The 20,826-nt window shown below is 37.2% G+C and overlaps 1 protein-coding gene across 2 annotated transcripts; it reads right to left on the reverse strand.

Moving 5' to 3' along the window:
• Positions 1 to 4,851: 4,851 nt before the first annotated feature.
• Positions 4,852 to 15,229, reverse strand: LOC131958265 (putative autotransporter ROD_p1121). 2 transcript variants are annotated; one of them, XM_059323193.1, is made up of 4 exons: positions 15,154 to 15,229; positions 12,303 to 13,076; positions 10,858 to 11,194; positions 4,852 to 5,231 (listed from the first exon to the last, which is right to left on the reverse strand). In XM_059323193.1, the coding sequence occupies exons 2-3, from the start codon at positions 13,037 to 13,039 to the stop codon at positions 10,888 to 10,890; spliced, it is 1,044 nt and encodes a 347-aa protein (XP_059179176.1). In that variant the 5' UTR covers positions 13,040 to 13,076; positions 15,154 to 15,229; the 3' UTR covers positions 4,852 to 5,231; positions 10,858 to 10,887. The 2 variants fall into 2 exon arrangements, with proteins under 2 accessions (XP_059179176.1, XP_059179175.1); XM_059323192.1 differs by having other exon boundaries at positions 10,858 to 11,197.
• Positions 15,230 to 20,826: the final 5,597 nt, after the last annotated feature.

Genomic DNA, 20,826 nt, shown 5'->3' on the forward strand with positions numbered 1-20,826 from the left:
TCCATTGATGAAAGAGTGCCATAAAGGGGGGTAATTATGCGTTTAAAGACTCTCTTTAATTTACGAGTGCTATCCCTTCGTCTACACATTAGCTTAGCACAGCTTTAAAAAAATAAAATAAGCTACGATATTTTATTCTTCATATGTAAAATATTACTGTACAGAAGTTTGATGATGAATAGAACTTGATAGAGCCAACTTTAAAACATACTAGATAAACAACTAAAGTTACGTGAAAATATTGCAACGGGCAGTTTCTGAACTAGATCTAGAATCTAGATAAAAAAAACCTTTCCTACTTCTTCGGGAGAGAATAAAGCCGAATAAAGCATACAGAAATTCGCTCAAATTCATTTCTGGCCCGATATTATCGAGTTTTAACAACGTCTTTATCTCATTTATGCCCGCCGAAAATTGTGAAAAATAATTAGCTTCATATCTGGCAAGTCGATCAAAAGATTATGAACCACCAAAGCTTGATCATGGTTGCGTGTAATAATTCAGTAATGGTTTCCCGTGCTCGTTTTATTCTTATGTTTTCATTGCATTAATATTATTAATTTTGAGTAAATACCTTTTTATACTATGTCATTCTTTAGTATGCCTTATTTTACTAATAGTTAAGAGAAGACATTGCTTTTTAAATTTACCATCTCTCGAGATGGTTGTCTAACTAACACACAATGGCGTAGCGAGGTCGGGTGTCACCCGGTGCGGCACTTAATGATGTCACCACCCCCCCCCCCCCTAAAAATTTATATATATATATATATATATATATATATATATATATATATATATATATATATATATATATGTATATATATATATATGTTGGCTGGTACCTCATTTAATACCCCCCCCCCTCTTTCCTCCAGCGTGGCCTATTTAACAATTCAGATACGACCCGGCAAGAAACCATTGTTCACCCCCCCCCCTCCCCCTCCCCCCGTTGACCCTAGGTCGCATACCTGGGACGACGGAGGTTAGGTTGTTGCAAGCTCAGTGGAGAGCTATACTTTGGATGGAGTAGATGTGTATGGGTGTGCTTAGGCTGGTCGCGATGTTGGGCCGTTGCTGTCGTGTGAGATGCGGTACCGTTGCTGTTTAGATGGTGCAGAAGCTGTTGCTGTACCTGTCATGATGTCGACCTGTCCTGTGAGCTGCTGTCGCTGTACCTGTCATGATGTCGACCTGTCCTGTGAGCTGCTGTTGCTGTACCTGTCATGATGTCGACCTGTCCTGTGAGCTGCTGTTGCTGTACCTGTCATGATGTCGACCTGTCCTGTGAGCTGCTGTCGCCGACCTGTCGTGATGTCGACCTGTCCTGTGAGCTGCTGTCGTTGTACATGCGGCTAGATGCTGTTGCTGTACCTGTCGTCGTAATGTCAACCTGTGCTGTCCTATGAGATGCTGTTGCTGTACCAGTCATCGAGATGTCAACCCGAGGCTGTCATCGAAAAGCTGTCCTGTTGACAGTCCCTGTTATGTTGCTGTATGTATGGAGTTGTGAGTACCGGTACTGAAAGTATGTAGAGTGATGATGTTGTTATTCGCTCTGATTATTGGAACACTGTAATCCATTGTATTGTCTGTAATAAGTAATAAATGTATTGAAATGCGAAGTTTTATTTTTAGTTTAATATTAATGTTGTATTAGTGTTAATTAATTAGTTTTGCTCAGGTCTGGTAAACCTCCTTGACCCACAAGGATGCACGGATTTGAGAGAATAATTCCACCACCATCTCTTTCTCTATCATGTTGGTTTAAAAACAAACCCCCCACGTAACATATATATATATATATATATATATATATATATATATATATATATATATATATATATATATATATATATATATATATATATAGACCTCCACGAAACACTTCTACGTAGCAGCTGAAAAAAGTTTTACCTCACCTTCCAAGTCAAATGCATGACGTCATTTGTGGACAATCCCTGAACAGCTTTTTGTGGCCACGATGTGGTTGCATCGTCGTAATTTGTTTTTCCAATTTACCAGATCCTTAATCAGGTTTATTTTTAGTATTGGGTTTTTACATACAATTTTTTTTTAAATCGAAAAAGCTGGTGTTAATTATGTGCTAATCTACCAAGCCTTCGGCCACGCTAAAGCTCGCGAGGAAACGGAAAGTTAGGCTTAAAGTCAAACAGAAATTTAAACTTAAGGATGACAGATTGCATTCTAACGACGCCTCGTTCTAGCGTCAGGAAAAATGGGCGAAGAAATAAAGCAAACGAGCTGACCCGCGGCGTATCATACGCCCTATTTAGTTGTTTTATTTTCTACTTTTCAGTACTTCATAGCTAGTGAATTCGATACTACCTTCAGGACGACAATGAAAAGATCAAGCAGAACTTGTTATTACCTCCCCTTAGTTACAAATCGTTTAAAAGCTAAATTATCTGCCCCTAATAGCCGGCTCTACGATTGTAAGCATTCGGGATGAACCTTAGCTCACCAGAATGGTGGGGGTGGGGGTGGTAGCTATATGCCTAGAGAGCGGGGGAGTAACGGCGTGTGTTTACGTGGTGGTGTCTCGCATGGTCCCCATGAAGAGAATTTTATATACAGATATTTTTAGACGCGAATGGTAAGGAGTGTGTGAAAAAATAAACCGCGAGTGATCTCCCCTAAACTTTCTCGAGTTTTCTTATATAACACTACTTCGATGGCAAGTCGGGGTATAGAAATGATTTTTAATCAATTTTTAATTACTTAAATTTAAAAAAAAATAGAATAAAATCTTATAGAAAAAAGAATTGCACACCAAGTAAACGCCAAGACAATCTGTGTATAATAGTGCGAAATATTATCAGTACTTTATAAATTCAGATGCGTGTTTTGAGAAATCGGAAATTGCGTAAATTAAAACTTCCGGCCAACGGAAATTACTCAAAATTTGACAGAAGGCAGAGAATTAGATATTTTACTTATTTTTGAAATTCCGTTTATCTATCTGAAATAGTAGTCAAGTTATAGGCTTTTGAAAAATAAAAAGTAGAACAAGTTCAACTTCCGGTAACCGGCAATCGCTGAAAAGTTGATACAGAACTACAAATTTGATATAATACTGGTATACGAAATGTCATCAATCTAGCTGTAACGGTACTCAAGTTATTGTGTTTACAGACACACACACACACAGACATACGGACAGAATAATGCAAAGCCCAGTTTTTTCCAACTCGATTACGCATAGAACTCTGAAATTTTGATACATTTGCATTCATTATTTTTGCCCGATTAAAATAAGTCCCCTATACTCTGTATATCATGAAGTACTGGTGTGTAAAAGGATGAAAACTGTCAAAATTTTATGTGATTTTTGTGCACGATTACAATATTTCCTCTATAGGCCTACTCTGTACACGAGAAAGTAAAAAGTGGGGTTATCTTTGACTTGTTTCCATAAATATCCACAAGAACTCACCTAAGTACATTGGCCAACAAAACAGTCGTTTCTTTGTCTCCGAGATTACGTGTTTTTTTTTTTTTAAAGTGATTTGACTACCCTGAATATTTTAAAATACTCTTTTGAAATTTCTAAGATTTTGTAAGAACGTAAACTTTTATTTCACAATACAATAAAAGCAACGTACACTTTCTTATAAAATAACAAAACTCCAAGAAACTTTTGTAAAAAACATTCAATGTATTTCATATTTCTAATTAAAGGCGTATACTTGAAAGATATCTGTTAGTTTAGAGATGTTGCTGAACATTCAATATTTGGGTCGGACCCCATATCTCAATCTTTCATGTTATTAAAATTGTTATTAAAGCTATAAATCTACTGGATGAGCTTCAAAACCTTTAATGTTATTAAAACCTCTTTTAAATAAAATTAAAACCTATTGAGCTATTAAAACCACCTGTCACTATTGAAATAATCCCCGTTAACCAAATTATGTTTTGCTAAAGTTTTCATTCTACCTTGATAATAAACAAAACGCCCCCCCCCCCCCCCAAGGAAGTCTACCGCCCCCCCCCCCTTAAAACGAAATGGAATTTATATAGAAAATATATACTTTTAACAGTGACCGCCCCCCCCCCCTGGAATTTTAGTCCCCCCCCCCCCCCCCGAAAAATTTCAAGTGTCCCACGGAGATAACATTCTGGAAGAAACACTGTATTCCAATCGAACAATTCCGTCGATTAAAAAAAAAAAACAACAACTGCAAACTAATGTATGTATCTCAGTAAAATCACATGTGTTGCTAAACTTTAGAACGTACTTGTTATTTGAGCTGCTAATTCACCAGGCCGAAATCTGGCACTCAGACAGATTAACTCACAGATATCCAACTACACTTATCCAGGATACACTTCTGTGGCCGCCGTAGACGGAGACCAAGAGAGTAGTTTCTCCTCCAATAGCTGCAGCCATATTATGGACGATGCTTTGAATCCCTGATGGAGGATGGAGTTGACCCACCCCAGGATGGTAACCAGGTGTGTACAACAGGGATAGAGATTTTTTTTTAAAGTTTGGGGAGGTAGGTGATAGGGATGGGGATTTTTTTAAAGTTTGGGGTGGTGGGTGATAGGGATAGAGATTTTTTTTTAAAGTTTGGGGAGGTAGGTGATAGGGATGGGGATTTTTTTAAAGTTTGGGGGGGGGGGGGTAGGTGATAGAGATGGGGAGTTTTTTTTTTAAGTTTGGGGTGGTGGGTGATAGGGATGGGGATTTTTTTAAAGTTTGGGGGGGGGGGGGTAGGTGATAGAGATGGGGAGTTTTTTTTTTTTAAGTTTGGGGTGGTGGGTGATAGGGATGGGGATTTTTTTAAAGTTTGGGGTGGTGGGTGATAGGGATGGGGATTTTTTTAAAGTTTGGGGTGGTAGGTGATAGAGATGGGGAGTTTTTTTTTTAAGTTTGGGGTGGTAGGTGATAGGGATGGGGAGTTTTTTTAAAGTTTGGGGTGGTGGGTGATAGGGATGGGGATTTTTTTAAAGTTTGGGGTGGTAGGTGATAGAGATGGGGAGTTTTTTTTAAAGTTTGGGGTGGTAGGTGATAGGGATGGGGAGTTTTTTAAAAGTTTGGGGTGGTGGGTGATAGGGATGGTGACTGGTGAGTTACTTTTTAAAAAGTTCGGGTGGTGAGTGGTGGTTTTGGGATATATCTGCGAACAAGGAAGGCTGAGGGTTGGGAGGGGGGGGGGGGTTGGTTAGGTATAAGGCTGTGCTGTCAACATTACCTTGGGCATCTGTAGACATAAAAAAAAAACAGATTTTTTAAAGTTCATTACTGTTCACATATTGATTTCGTAAAGGTAATTTGTGGCGATTGAAACAAAATGTACAAATTATATCTCGGTGACGTAAGTAGATCGAGTAAAGCTAGGGATAATGGCTGTAGGGTTGCGATGATTGTAAGATTGTGGCTGTGACGTGTGTGGATTGTATGATTGTTGATGTACATGTGTGAAGATTGTAGGATTGTGACTTTAGATGTGTGAGGATTGTATGATTGTGGCTATAGAGTGCAAAGTCTGTATGCTTGGCGTAGGAGCTGTGTTGATCTGATTATCGTCAGTGTCTAGCTAGATGAAGTAGAGTTAACATGTTTCTTGACCCCGGCATATGAAAGGAAGATGTAGTCAGCACTTTGCCCAGAATAACATAAATTAGGAACTCAAGGACGATCTACAGACGTGAACCCAGATTCGAACTCGAGGCATTCGGTTTACCAGCCTAGCGCTCTACCGCTTAGGCCAAGCCGTCCCATAAATTCTCACCAAAGTCAAATATTGACACCAATATTACCAAATTCAGTGTGTCAACATGGAAAGTTTGGTCGAGACTGTCAACACACATGCAACTGTGCCAACCAATCAGAAACCGGTTGTGTGGATGGGCTTATGGGTGAGAGGCGTGACAAAGGTGAGTTATATCATGTCAGTAGAGTGCCCTACCTCAGAGGTGTAGCGAGGGGGGGGGGGGGTGCGGACCGTACCGGGCAAAAAATAGCAAAATATATATAGAAAAATTTGAGGGGGGGGGGGGTGCAAATCGAAAGTTTGAGGGGGGGGGGGGAGTGCAAATCGAAAATTGGCAGTTTGTTCCCGGGAAGGGTCGCTACGCCTCAGGGGGTTACATTATTAAGTGCCGCACCGGGTGATACTCGACCTCGCTACGCCACTGCCCTACCTATACGGCCTGACATTTTTTTACTTTCTCGTATATACGTAGTATAGAGAAAGTATTGTAATCGTGCAAAAAAAAAAAATCGAAATTTTTACAAATCTCGACGTTTTACACCTCACTGATACGGAAAAACATAATTTTGCAATCTTGTCCGTATGTCTGTGTGTGTGTGTGTGTCTGTGTGTCTGAGTGTCCGTGTGTAAACACGATAACTTGAGTACCGTTACAGCTAGGCTGGTGAAATTTCATATATAAGTATTTTATCAAAATCGTAGATCCGTATCAACTTTTGAGCGAATTCCGATAACCGTAAGTGGTACTTTTTCTACTTTGAATTTTTCAAAAGCCTATAACTTGAGTACTATTTCAGAAAGATGAATGAAATTTGATATGTAAGTAAAAGAGCTAATTCTCTACCTTCTGTCAAATTTTGAGTAATTTCCGTTGACCGGAAGTACTTATTTACGCTATTTCCGATTTCTCAAAAAACGCATGTAAATTTATAAAGTACTAATAATATTGCGCACTATTATGCGCTTTTTATTTAGCGTTCACTTGGTGTGCATTTCTTTTTTCTACGAGATTATATTCTATTTTAAGAAATGTGAGTATTTAAAATGGATTAAAAATCATGTCTAGAAGTCTATATCCCGAGTTGCCATCCCCTGTAGTGTTATATTAGAATATTCGAGAAAGTTTAGGGGAGATCACTCCCGGTTTATTTATTCTAAAGGTAGTACGTACTTATAACTCAATCTGTGAAACCTAAATATTCAGCTGAAATATAGATCCAAAATACATGTATTGTATTGGGCTTTCGTTTGGCTATTGTTTAATGAAATAAGCTTTAATTTTAGCCCAAGTATTAACATAGTATATAAAGACAAAGTACTATATGTCAAAATGTGTCGTAACATTTGAACTGGGAAAAACACTTTATTAGGTATGACCACTTGAATAGTTTACCTGTTTTCATACCAACTTACCTACCGTCAATATTGAATAGTTTGACTGTATAATCTACATTTTATATGCATTTGTAAAATTTAATTTTTAAATTATCAAATTAAGTATTTTGGGATTTAATTCTGCATGTAGACGTCCACATTGATGCGAACCCCCCCCCCCCCCCCCCCCCCCAATCTATATCCCGAGTTGCCATCCCCTTTAGTGTTGTATAAGATTATTTGAGAAAGTTTAGAGGAGGATAACTCCCGGTTTATTTTTCTATCCAAGCCTGAGGACCTAAGCCTTTATAGTCGAGGATCACTTTAAAGATTGCAAATACAATAATATTAAAACGACACACCGGAAAGATTGATTAAATAAAGATACTGTCTCAAAAAGTCCAAACCCTAATTTTCCCATTTACGGACTTGTGTATGATCATCAGCTAGTAACACATGGTATTCCACTTATTAAGAAACGTTTTCTTGATAGTTAAATTGATGTTGTAATGAAAAACTAAAAAAAGTTTTGTAAAGAATAGGCTTTTTAAAAGGGTTTTCATCATAACGATACCACTGACAGTATTCTGATAAAATTTGTAACTCTGACTGACAATAATCAGAGTTAAAATTTTGAATTAATGAATTTAACTGAAATATTATTCTAACGGCATATTGTAGATTCTACGCTTGATATGTGTAATGAGATGTAATGCATATTATGTAGGGTAAAGGAGGGCGTTAAGAGCCGATTGTAGGAAAAAAAGTCACAGGAAAAAAAACACAGGAAAAAAAAAACACAGGAAAAAAAGTCACAGGAAAAAAGTCACAGGAAAAAAAGTCACAGGAAAAAAAGTCACAGGAAAAAAAGTCACAGGAAAAAAAGTCACAGGAAAAAAAGTCACAGGAAAAAAAGTCACAATTATATATTTGCATGATATTTGTTAATACTTTTATGTATTAAATATTTAGAGAGTGCAAATTAACTTAGGATTAATTAAATGTAATGTAATGTGTGTAGGCTGTATACGCATAGTAATTTTTATAATTCATCTAAAATATTTAGTATGAAGTATGTAGATTGTAATTATGTTAAACTTAAGATTAGTAGCGTTTAATAGAATGCTCCAAAGTCCACGGTTTTAATCCTGTTTTGTTTTTTAAATACCAAATTCAACCACCTTTACTGCCCACATTTATCACGCTCATTACATAACAAAACTTAGGATCAAAACAGAAAGCCGACAAGGTTGAAAGGCTGTCATTGACGCATGACGTCAACAACACAAAATATGTTCGGACAATGCCTACTGAGGAGAGGCCGACCAGAGAATAGCCTACGGCAAAATTTGCGTACATTTCTTTTATAATTAAATTTTCTACTGCGTTTTTAACTAAATACGTAACAAATGTTGAGATTGTTGTGTACATTATTTTAGAGTATTTTTACTTACAATTGTTATAAACCATAATGCTTTTAACGTCTATAAATAATTTATGCTATAAAAAAATACAACCCACAACAATAAACATACAACATTTTACAATTCTAAACAAATAAATAAAAATATTTCTAAAAATATTTTTGTGACTTTTTTTCTGTGACTTTATTTCTGTGACTTTTTTTCTGATAAAATTTTTCCACTGTGACTTTTTTTCTGTGACTTTTTTTCCTAACAAAAACTGACTTTTTTTCTGTGTTTTTTTTCCTGTGACTTTTTTTCCGTTTACCTAAGAGCCACACTTTTTAGCACCTGTACATTTTTAAAGATTTCTACTAATCTAAGAATTTTTTAGTATTGAAAATATGGCAAAATTATTCTAACATAACTTACACAATATAAAAATAATAACCAGTCTATTAAATATACTTTAAATGGGTTTAATTGAACATTTATTGTCATACCCCCAAAATCAGGATTTGGGGTATAAGGAGCCGGGCAATGGGGCTATAAGTATTATCTCCTAGTTTAGAGTTTAGACTAACTCTGCAATAAAAATAATTAATTTCTAACCCCAAAATAGTTAATGCTGTGTACACACACTTTAACTGATTCTAGCTATCACTAGGCCCCAATGGGCCCAGTCTACAATTGATACAATTGCAGGTGTACATAGGGCCTCAAGTCTAGTAGTTTACAGTAGGCACATTAGTATGCCTAGTGTGTAGCTAGTATACTAGTGTGTAGCTGTCCAGAGTTAACATTCTTGTATGTAAAAAGGGGTGGTACTACCTAATCTGCCTTAATGCTTCCCCTGATAAGCCATGTGTGCTATACATTACATAACATGACATGGAGGTGAGAAATGTTGAGGGGAGAGCAGTGGTACTGGTTTCCCTTTTGTTCTCCTTGCTGGACCCTGAGGGCCATAAATTACATAAGGAGATGTTATCTCTGGTTGGCTGAGATCTAAGAACTTAGTCCATGTTACCTACAAAGAGATGAAGTTTTATGGTGGGTTAGATACAGGTGGGGTCAAGCTATCATGGAGGTGAGAAATTGTGAGGGGAGAGCAGTGGTACTGATTCCTCTTTGGTCTCCACCCTGCTATATTACATAACATGCCACCCCAGATTGTCTGAGATCTGTAACTGTAATCCATGTTACCTACAAAGAGATGAAGTTTTATGGTGGGCCAGAAACTGGTGGGGGCTGGGTATCATGGGGGTAAGAAATTGTAAGGGGGGAGCAGTGGTATTAATGTGTCTGTTTACTTCCCTGCTGGACCATGAGGGTCATAAATTACATAACATACCACCCCAGACTGGCTGAGACCTAAGAACATTTATTCCTGTTACCTAGAAAGAGATTAGAAGTTTTATGGTTGGTTAGAAACAGGTGGGGGCTGAGTCGGCTGTATTGCCCCTTAGGGGTAATAAGTACGTGTACCATTTAAAAAATTACCTGGCTAACATCAGATGGCTGAATTTTTACTTTTTAGCAGGTTAGAATTGTATTTCTATCATTTAGACACAAGTCTGTTTAACAATTAATACATTTTGTGTTAACTATTCCTATACCAGTGTCATATTCAGTGGTCTAATAAATGAGAAACTTGCACATAGGGTTTCAAGAGCCACATAACAGTATCTGTTATAACTTTTCTGAACAGGCAAGCTAGTGGATAAAATTAATGTATTCATGTAGATTTAGTTATTATCTAACAAATAAAACCATGATGGTAATGATCAGTCAATTTTTACTCTGATAATGATAAAAATTTTATAGCATGGTAAAATGGGACAAATGTCGGACATTTTGTTTTGGCACCAATAATCACTGTGCAAAAAAAATCACCAAAATAAAACTATTCTAGCCATAGCTATAAAAATAGTGTTAAACTGTACAACAACCAATGCTCTAATACAGGAACAAAGAATGGGCTTGAAAAACTCATTTGGTTTATTACAAAGTGAAGTTTCCCAAGTTATGTCTATTTGGAAAAAAAGTTCACAAAATGGTTATGTGGAGATGAGAAATTTTAGGGAAAGAGCAGTGGGATTAAATCCTGTCTCATCCTCTCCCTATTGGACCAAGTGGGTCATAAATTACATAAAATGAATCCTCTGCTTCTCTGTTATCAAAGAACAGCAGTGGTTGTTACCTCCGAAGTAGATTAGCAGTGTTATTGGTGGTTTTGTGGGGGTGGGGGTGTTGATTGGGGCTTAATACCACACAGCTCTTAACGCCCTCTATTACCCTATGTGTATGTTGTTAAAAATGTCGCATGATCTCACCTCTTTAGCTGCCCGAAGTTTTCTTCTTGCTTAATTGCCGGTGTTATCCGTATCCTCGTAATCAGCCTCGGCAGTTTCCGCCTGGTCCTCGGCAGTTTCCACCTGGTCCTCGACAGTTTCCGCCTGGTCCTCGACAGTTTCCGCTTGGTCCTCGGCAGTTTCCGTCTGGTCTTCGGGAAGGTACGGGGGGAACTCGAGCTCGATAAATTCCGTACCGACCTCGATCTCACTGGCGACGATGTCATGCGAGATCGAGTCCGACTGGGGAGAGTCCGAAGATGTAGGGGTGAGGCTGTATCTCACTTCCGGTTTAGATAATGAAGGATCTGTTCTTTGACTGCTGTCCATTTGGTAAAGAGGGGGGAAGGGGAGGGGGAAATAAAGGTTAATTACAAAATAAAATAAAATAGTTACAACTAATTTAACATATTTTAACTTAATACGTGGACAAGGCGAAAATAGTATCGCGAACCTCATCCGAGAAATCTGATTATCATTGCCCTAATACTGACGCTAATCTTGTTTTCTAGCTCTAATCTTAACCTTGAACCATTTCAACGACACCACTTTGAGAAAAGAATTGCCCCCACCTCTGACACCAATGTAACAGCAGTAATATTGTTGATGATATGATACTGTTGTTATTGTGGGTTCGTTCATCCAAGAATACGAGCAAAAGTGCTTTATAACTTCAAACTTTATTTACATGGGTCCAAGAGAAATAATAATAATATTCCACAGTAGAAAAATGACGTGGTGACATCTTACATCCTACTACACAATCACAGTCCAAGCCCACTTTCGTTCACCTTGCGCCCCCTTTTATACGGTCCATTCTCTCCCCTTACGTCAATGAGCGATCTCACCCAAAAGCATGGAAAAATACATGACGAGTCGCTCAGACAGTCCTTCCGCTAGCCAGGTGCTCTACATTCATGCAACTTCATGTAAAACACAATATGATAAACATACCTAATAATACAGTCTGTGACAGATACACCATTGAATCAATTGATTTCGATGGCATTAATAAAAGAACCGTGGACTTTAACAATGTGATACTCGTTTAGTTTACGACTATTGATAAGTAAACATTCCACATTGATAGTGGCACCTGGCTCTCCTGTACAAGTTGTACTATAATGTAGGCCTACCTCACATTTCGTTCCTTTAACTAACGATATTTCTAATCACCAAAAACTTTCATATTTAAAAGGTAAAAAGTATTATCTACTATTCTGAACACACAGTTACATGTCAGAGTTTAGAGCCAGTTACACGTCACCATAGAGTTTAGAGCCAGTTACACGTCACCATAGAGTTTAGAGCGAGTTACATGTCCGAGTTTAGAGCCAGTTACACGTCACCATAGAGTTTAGAGCCAGTTACACGTCACCATAGAGTTTAGAGCTAGCAACGCGACACACAAGACACGAACCCCGTACCTTTTTCTGCAGCCGTTGGTAGCTGTCGTGTCTTGTCGACTGCTGCCGGTTCCTGTGTTGCCGTTCCCTGCGTTGCAGTTTCCTGTCTTGTTCTGGCTTCCTATTTCCGTGATCACGGTGTCATTACATTTTCCGCTGGTAGCGATGATGGTTTTGTTGTCATCCCCCGCGGCATAGATCACCGTGTCGTTGCAGCTTCCCCGGGCGCCGATTAAAGTTTTGTTCGCATTCCCCGCGGTGTTGACACTGGTATCATTGCAACTCCCACCGGTGGTGATTAAGGTGTTGTTCGCACTCCCTAAAGCATTAACAACGGTGTCGTTGCAGCTGCCTTTGCTGGTGATGTAGGTGTTGTTGGCGTTTCCGCCGGCGGTGACCACCGTGTCGTTACAACTGCCGTCGTTGTTGACCACGATGTTGTTACCTATTCCGCTGACGTTGGCAATGATGTCATGGCAACTTCCCCTGATATTGACAGTGATGGTGCAGTCTTGACACGTCCCTTTGATGTGGATGTCGTTGCAGCTCCCGTAGCAGTTGATGTAGATAAAGTTACCACCTCCTGAGCCGAAGACTTTAACATCATTAAAACTTCCCTTTCCACTAAAATAAATGGTATTATTAGTTCCAGAGCCTTTGAAGCAACAGGTGTTGCCGCTACCTGATTCTCTGTGGACGATGGCGTTCGTAGTATTGCGACTGGCGTTTTCTTCTGCTACTGATAACTGTGACGCCATCTTGCGTAAGCTGACAACAGTTAGCAACCTTCCAAATCTATTATATAAATAAAAAAAACAAAAAAGTATATATATATATATATATATATATATATATATATATATATATATATATATATATATATATTTACTAGGCATGCTGCCCAGCTTCGCTTAGGCTTTCAAAAACATTGAGAATTTGAATGCTTAATTAATTCGCCCGAGGGTCGGTCTACGACCTCAGGAGTTATGAAGAGGTTCCTACGTGGACAAATTTTTTTCGATTTATAGCTCATATAAGGCGCCGGTCAGTCGAGGTCTGTTTTGACCCCCTCATCGTAGACCTTTAGGCCAACCGGCACCGGCCCCCGTGTTCTGTCGCCCCAAGGCAAAATCCTGCCAAATTTGAAGCGCCTGCGGCGCTGGGAAGTGCCCGATATCGGGCACCCAACAACTTTGCTTCATATATTATAGAGATTAGCAAATTGCATAGATAAACAAAGATTTCCAAAGTAGTTCCTTTCTTTATAGTCTAAAAAAAGGAAGATTCACATATAAAAAAAAATTAGGTTTTAAAATATGGAGAATAAAAGAAGTGTTTAAAAAAATAACTTACACGAATATGCCTATTTTTTCAAATTATTTTTTTTACCCAAAATTAGCCAGTTTCATTGCTAAACAAACACAGATTTCTATAAAATATTTAAGTCCTGAAAAAGTTTATTATACAAATTTATTTTTGGAAGAGATTCTACAGTAAATAGAGTCTAAATCTAGATCTAGAATAGATCTTAGCGACGTAGCGTCTAAGTGTAGTTTTTGCGCAGATTTAGATCTAGTCTAGATCTAGAATCTCTAGATCTAGAATCCAAATAGATAAAATATTTTTTTTAAGTTTAGGCCGAGAATATCGTATTGTGTAGACTACATTTCTTAGCGTACATAGCTCTAAATCATATTTGAATGAAATAGTTCTTTTTTTTTAAATTCTAAACTCGGAAGATGACGTCATCAGTTTCGTGCTCTTGTTTTAGTGTTTTAGTGTAAACAATAAGCGACGTCATTGTTAAATGCGTTCTTGTCAGAAGTTTATACACTTTTCCGGTTGCATAAATAATACTGTTTCTGTATATTCGAATACGCCTTTATTTTTTATTTTTCTTCTTTAAATAAAATTGTGGTTATACATTTAAAACATCTAACATATTATTTTCAACAAAAGTCCGTAAAAAAGTTCTCGATATATCGCTATAGATTCTGATGTGATGTCCGGCGAAAATATTTTGCGGACAGAGAGAGAGAGAGAGAAGGGCGAACGTGGCCCATTATAGATTTATATATATATATATATATATATATATATATATATATATATATATATATATATATATATATATATATATATATATATATATATATATATAATTTACTGAAAATGCTAAATATATGGTCCTCTTTTTAAAAGTATAAAGAGCAGGTTGAAGAATTCATGCAAAATATATGATGATCATTTGTAAACTCTCATCAGTAGATAGACGAACCCATGGGGACTGTGTCTATGAAAGCATGTTGAAAACGGAGAGATTTTAATGAAATAAAACTGCCATGGGGTATGGAATCATCTTGATTTTAGCTAAGGTTGCAAGTGTTTGGTTTATTTTTCAAAAGTATTGGAAGTTATGATAATGTGTTTGTTAAAGTTTAGTGAAATAGTTTTAACGGTAATCAATATTTTGAAGGAGAACTGAGTTATGTGAGATGTTGTTTGAATGTGTGGGTTGGAAGGTAGGTTACGAAACTGTTGACGCTTTTTTATAATGGCATTACTAGATCTAGAGTGGAATCGAGATCTACATCTTGATCTAGATTCTATATTTATAACATACTAGATCTATATCTAGATGTGAATATATATATATATATATATATATATATATATATATATATATATATATATATATATATATATATATATATATATATATATATATATATATATATATATATTGATCTAACTGATGCCTCAATCAATCTAAATACAACTCCTCTGCTAACAAGAAAACACAACTGATTTCTGGAAGAAATAATTTTACCCACATAATATAAACGTGACCATAATTAAAACCAAGACTTACTTATCAAGAAAAATGTATGGAAACTCCGACTTGAAATTTTATTCTGTACCATCCAAAACAACTTCTTGGTCTATGACGTCATACAGTTCAATACTCGGTTTTTTGCGTGCTTTTTCTAGATCTCAAATTGTATTTTTTCTGTATTCAAACATTTGCAGCATGTCTATCTGCCTATACATTTAATAAAACCGTTTTAATAACAAGCTTTCGTGTACTAAAAAGGAGAAAATAAATGATTTTCTAAATAATATTTAAATAATTATAAAAGAAAGCGTGGGTCTCATCTTAAGTTTTAGTAAAGGTATTCAATAGAGAAAGTCGTGACCCACGCTTTTCTTTATAGGGAAAATTATTTATTTTCTACCTTATAGTGCATTATTATCTAAAAGTCGTGTTATTAAAAAGGTTTTATTTTGTTTTTTATTTAAAAATGTAGATCTAAATATTTTTTGAAGTTTAATACGGTATATAATTGTATGACTAAAAACATTAGATCTACATCGCGGAAAAATAATACTTTAAATTGAAAAGGTAAACAAGGAAACGAATGGGCTTAATAAAACAACATTGCATTCTTTTCTTTTTATTACTTTCTCGTATATACGTAGTATAGAGAAAGTATTGTAATCGTGCAAAAAAAAAAAAATCGAGATTTTTACAAATCTCGACGTTTTACACCTCACTGATACGGAAAAAAATAATTTTGCAATCTTGTCCGTATGTCTGTGTGTGTGTGTGTGTGTGTCTGTCTGTGTGTCTGTGTGTCTGTGTGTAAACACGATAACTTGAGTACCGTTACAGCTAGGTTGATGAAATTTCATATATAAGTATTTTATCAAAATCGTAGATCCGTATCAACTTTTGAGCGATTTCCGATAACCGGAAGTGGTACTTTTTCTACTTTGAATTTTTCAAAAGCCTATAACTTGAGTACTATTTCAGATAGAGGAATGAAATTTTACCTGTAAGTAAAAGATCTAATTCTCTACCTTCTGTTAAATTTTGAGTAATTTCCGTTGACGGGAAGTACTAATTTACGCTATTTCCGATTTTTCAAAAACGCATCTACATTTATAAAGTACTAATAATATTGCGCACCATTATGAACATCTTTATTCGGAGTTCGCTTGGTGCGCAATACTTTTTTCTATGAGATTCTATTCTATTTTAAAAAGTTTAAGTATTTAAAATGGATTAAAAATCATAACTAGATCTATATCCCGAGTTCCCATCCCCTGTTGTTTTATATAAGAATATTCGAGAAAGTTTAGGGGAGATCACTCCCGGTTTATTATTAATTGGAAATATAGACATCGTGGCATTGTTTTCTGACTTATCGATGTGCGTGAATGATGTGGTGAACCCTGAACTGCCGAGCGAGTTATAATGACAATGTCTTCTAATTTTGAGCTATATTTAGATATAGTAAGTCTAGATAGACCGGATGTTATTGTTTCGAAATATTTTTTTCGGCATCACAGGGTAAAAATAAAACAGGAAATCAACTAAATGTAAACAAATGTCAAGGGCAATGGTTTCTCGGGGTATTTTCGACTTTCTTTCATGTGGTAGATTTTAACGTTTACATATGCTTAAGTTTTTAGTGGTGTAGTGTAGGCTTAATGGGGTAATCCATAAGTGACGCCACGCTTTTTTTTGATGATTTTTACCTCCCCCCCCTCCCCTCCGTCACACGTCGTCACAAAAAGCCAGACCCCTCCCCTAAAATGACGTCACACCTCAGCCTTCAACCCCCAGTCAAAATTGCTGTTGAAGTTTTCTTAAAACATCGATATGTTTCCAACATCTTGTTTGAACTCTGCTAACAAAGAGTATTTTGATCAATTTTTATTACAATTTATTATAACCGTTTTCTAAACCGCGAAATAACGGCTAAAACTTGTTTTCTAACATTGCTTTTTTATAATGCAAAAAAAAAAGTGACGACACACCATCTGAACCACCCCCCCCTACCCCTTATCACACACCGTCACAAAATTACGGACCCCCCCCCCATCCCCCCTACGAGTGTGACGTCATTTATGGACGACCCCCTTATTGTCAATACCGGTTAGCAATTATTTTTGTTTGATTAATGATGTCTTTTAAATTACTTGACGTGCCATTGACAGGAATTTAGTCTGTAAGCGTCAAGCGGGTATTTTAAAAGTCTGGTCACCCACCGATAACTGCTACAGGGCCCTTGACTAAATGCTTCGACCGTGTTCTTTAAACCTAGTGGAGCGGAACGAACAATAATTATTGTTCTATAAACCTAGTGGAGCGGAACGAACAATAATTATTGTTCTATAAACCTAGTGGAGCGGAACGAACAATAATTATTGTTCTATAAACCTAGTGGAGCGGAACGTAAATTGTTCTATAAACCTAGTGGAGCGGAACGTAAATTGTTCTATAAACCTAGTGGAGCGGAACGTAAATTGTTCTATAAACCTAGTGGAGCGGAACGTAAATTGTTCTATAAACCTAGTGGAGCGGAACGTAAATTGTTCCATAAGCCTAGTGGAGCGGAACGTAAATTGTTCTCTAAGCCTAGTGGAGCGGAACGTAAATTGTTCTATAAGCCTAGTGGAGCGGAACGTAAATTGTTCTATAAGCCTAGTGGAGCGGAACGTAAATTGTTCTATAAGCCTAGTGGAGCGGAACGTAAATTGTTCTATAAGCCTAGTGGAGCGGAACGAACAATAATTATTATTCTATAAGCCTAGTGGAGCGGAACGTAAATTGTTCTATAAGCCTAGTGGAGCGGAACGAACAATATTTATTGTTCTATAAACCTAGTGGAGCGGAACGTAAATTGTTCTATAAGCCTAGTGGAGCGGAACGAACAATATTTATTGTTCCATAAACCTAGTGGAGCGGAACGTAAATTGTTCTATAAGCCTAGTGGAGCGGAACGTAAATTGTTCTATAAGCCTAGTGGAGCGGAACGTAAATTGTTCTCTAAGCCTAGTGGAGCGGAACGTAAATTGTTCTATAAGCCTAGTGGAGCGGAACGTAAATTGTTCTATAAACCTAGTGGAGCGGAAAGTAAATTGTTCTATAAGCCTAGTGGAGCGGAACGTAAATTGTTCCATAAGCCTAGTGGAGCGGAACGTAAATTGTTCCATAAGCCTAGTGGAGCGGAACGTAAATTGTTCCATAAGCCTAGTGGAGCGGAACGTAAATTGTTCTATAAGCCTAGTGGAGCGGAACGAACAATATTTATTGTTCTCTAAGCCTAGTGGAGCGGAACGTAAATTGTTCTATAAGCCTAGTGGAGCGGAACGAACAATATTTATTGTTCTCTAAGCCTAGTGGAGCGGAACGTAAATTGTTCCATAAGCCTAGTGGAGCGGAACCTATTATCTAGGCCTGCGAGAACAGGCATGCTCTGTGTTTTACTGCTGTAGCAGTGTCAAGGTCGTGTATCTGTGGATTCGAATTAGTTGAGTACTCTGATAAGTTTTCTCTCGTGACCAGCGCAGGCCTCACATCCTGCAACTGGTCAGACGGAACTACCTTATTCAAGTAAGGATGTTCATAGGCCGCCATGGCAGCTACAAGGGTATCTCGAGAGCTCTTAGTTTCTGTCATTCGTTTGGAGTATCCGTATAAGATGTTGAATACGCCTTTGCCGGCCTTGAATGAACAAACGTCTCCCGAGGTTAGTATGAGCCTTCTTACATAAAAGGTTATCTATCGGCCACTAATTGGGGGTCATCCATTAATTTCACGCTTCAGTTGAAAAATGATATACGGAAAACCCCCGCGAAATCAAGGAGAACGGTACATCCTTGACAGAACACTAAGTGTCGGACTCAGCCTAGGGTACGTTAAAGACGTCAGCTCCGACACTACCACTGCCATGTCGCCCTGGGTCGTGACGTCACTTCTCGTTTAAAGTTGCTGGTGACCTACCACCCAGATCGGGTGGTTGCCGGGGACATAAAATTACCCGCGCGGATCAAAATTAACAGATCAGATTTTACTCACCTGTATGATGTGGTATGACAAATTCAGCAATACTAAACCAGCTAACATCAGACTCCATTGTTGAAAGAGTTACAAGAAAGGGGGGACAATTAAACGTTTTAAAGGTTTTCTTTAATTTACGAGTGATATCCCTTCGTCTGCGCCTTAGCTTAGCACACCGTTAAATAATAATCATTAAAAAAGTTTAAAAAAAACCCACGTTTTCTGATTGAACTAAAAAGTAGAAAATAAATGCTATAGGCCCTACATCACAATAATGCAAGCGATCACTCTACTATAAGCGATGAAAAACGTGGGGCGCCGAAGTAAAAGTTATATTACTATTGATTAGATAATACTATTGACTTTTATTAGGGAGCTTGTAGAGAGTCAACAGTATTAGAAACTGTAAGAAAATCACGGCGCCCCACGTTTTTGCTCGCTTATAGTAGAGTGATCGCTTGCATTATTGTGATGTAGGGCCTATAGCATTTATTTTCTACTTTTTAGTTCAATCAGAAAACGTGGGTTTTTTAAAACTTTTTTAATGATTATTATTTTCTACTTTTTAGTCTTTGTCTGTTTGTTTGCATTAAAATCTTGCTATCGATTTTATCTTTTCACTTTTTTTGGGTAAACGAAGACAACTCGTAAAAAGACAACTCGTAAAAAGACAACTCGTAAAAAGACAACTCGTAAAAAGACAACTCGTAAAAAACACGTTGTTTGAATACGTTACTGACTAGAACACATAGATTCGAACCCGTGTCGAGTGGGATAGCAATCGTGTGCCCAACCACTCGACCATATCGTCTCCCCCAAACTGGCCTACCTCCTGTAAGTTTAAACTCGGTTCAAGCTAAATTCTCTGCCCCTAAGCCTGTGGCGACATGTGATCGTTCGCTTCACTGCGCGCGAGGTACGCGTCGCTGGTTTTTTTTCTAATGGCTAGCAGAGGAGAATTATATATATAGATTATATAGCGGTCTAAAATGCTCAATAAAATGTTTCCATTGATCAATTTAGTAATAATAACAATTGAATATTCAATGGTCATCCAAAAGAAAGCTTCCCTGAAAATTTCAGCGCGCTAGCTAACTGGGAAGTGCCAGAAATTTCGATCGCAAGATTTGATTGGAAAGACAAACAAATAAGCTCACATATTTTATTCTTCATATGTAAAATATTACTGTACACTAGTTTGATGCTAGGTGGAACTCGATAGAGCCGACCTTAGAAGACAGTTTTTAAATCGTGTAGGCCTACTTAAGACCTTAGGCAGTAGATAAACAACTAAAGTTACGTGAAAATAGTGCAAAGGTCAGTTTCTGAACTAGATAAAAAAAACCTTTCCTACTTCTTCGGGAGACAATAAGCAAACAGAAATTCGCTCAAATTCATTTCTGGCCCGATATTATCGAGTTTTAAAAACGTCTTTATCTCATTTATGCCCGCCGAAAATTGTGAAAAATATATAGATCTAGCTTCATATCTGGCAAGTCGATCAAAAGATTATGAACCACCAAAGCTTGATCTTTGATATGTGTAATACATTAATGGTTTCCCGTGCTCGTTTTATTCTTATGTTTTCATTGCATTAATATTATTAATTTTGAGTAAATACCTTTTTATACTATGTCATTCTTTAGTATGCGTTACTTTACTAATAATTAAGAGAAGACATTGCTTTTTTAATTT

This window comes from Physella acuta, unplaced genomic scaffold (genome assembly GCF_028476545.2).
Source record: "Physella acuta isolate Inbredline_101_S28 unplaced genomic scaffold, ASM2847654v3 ptg001307l, whole genome shotgun sequence".
Classification (NCBI taxonomy): domain Eukaryota; kingdom Metazoa; phylum Mollusca; class Gastropoda; family Physidae; genus Physella; species Physella acuta.

Bases quoted from the DNA above. Each gene is read 5' to 3' on its own strand.
- LOC131958265 (XM_059323192.1), bottom strand. From the start codon at position 13,039: ATGGCGTCACAGTTATCAGTAGCAGAAGAAAACGCCAGTCGCAATACT. The intron at 11,198-12,302 runs GTACGGGGTTCG...CCAAATGGACAG, and splicing joins ACCAACGGCTGCAGAAAAAG to CAGTCAAAGAACAGATCCTT.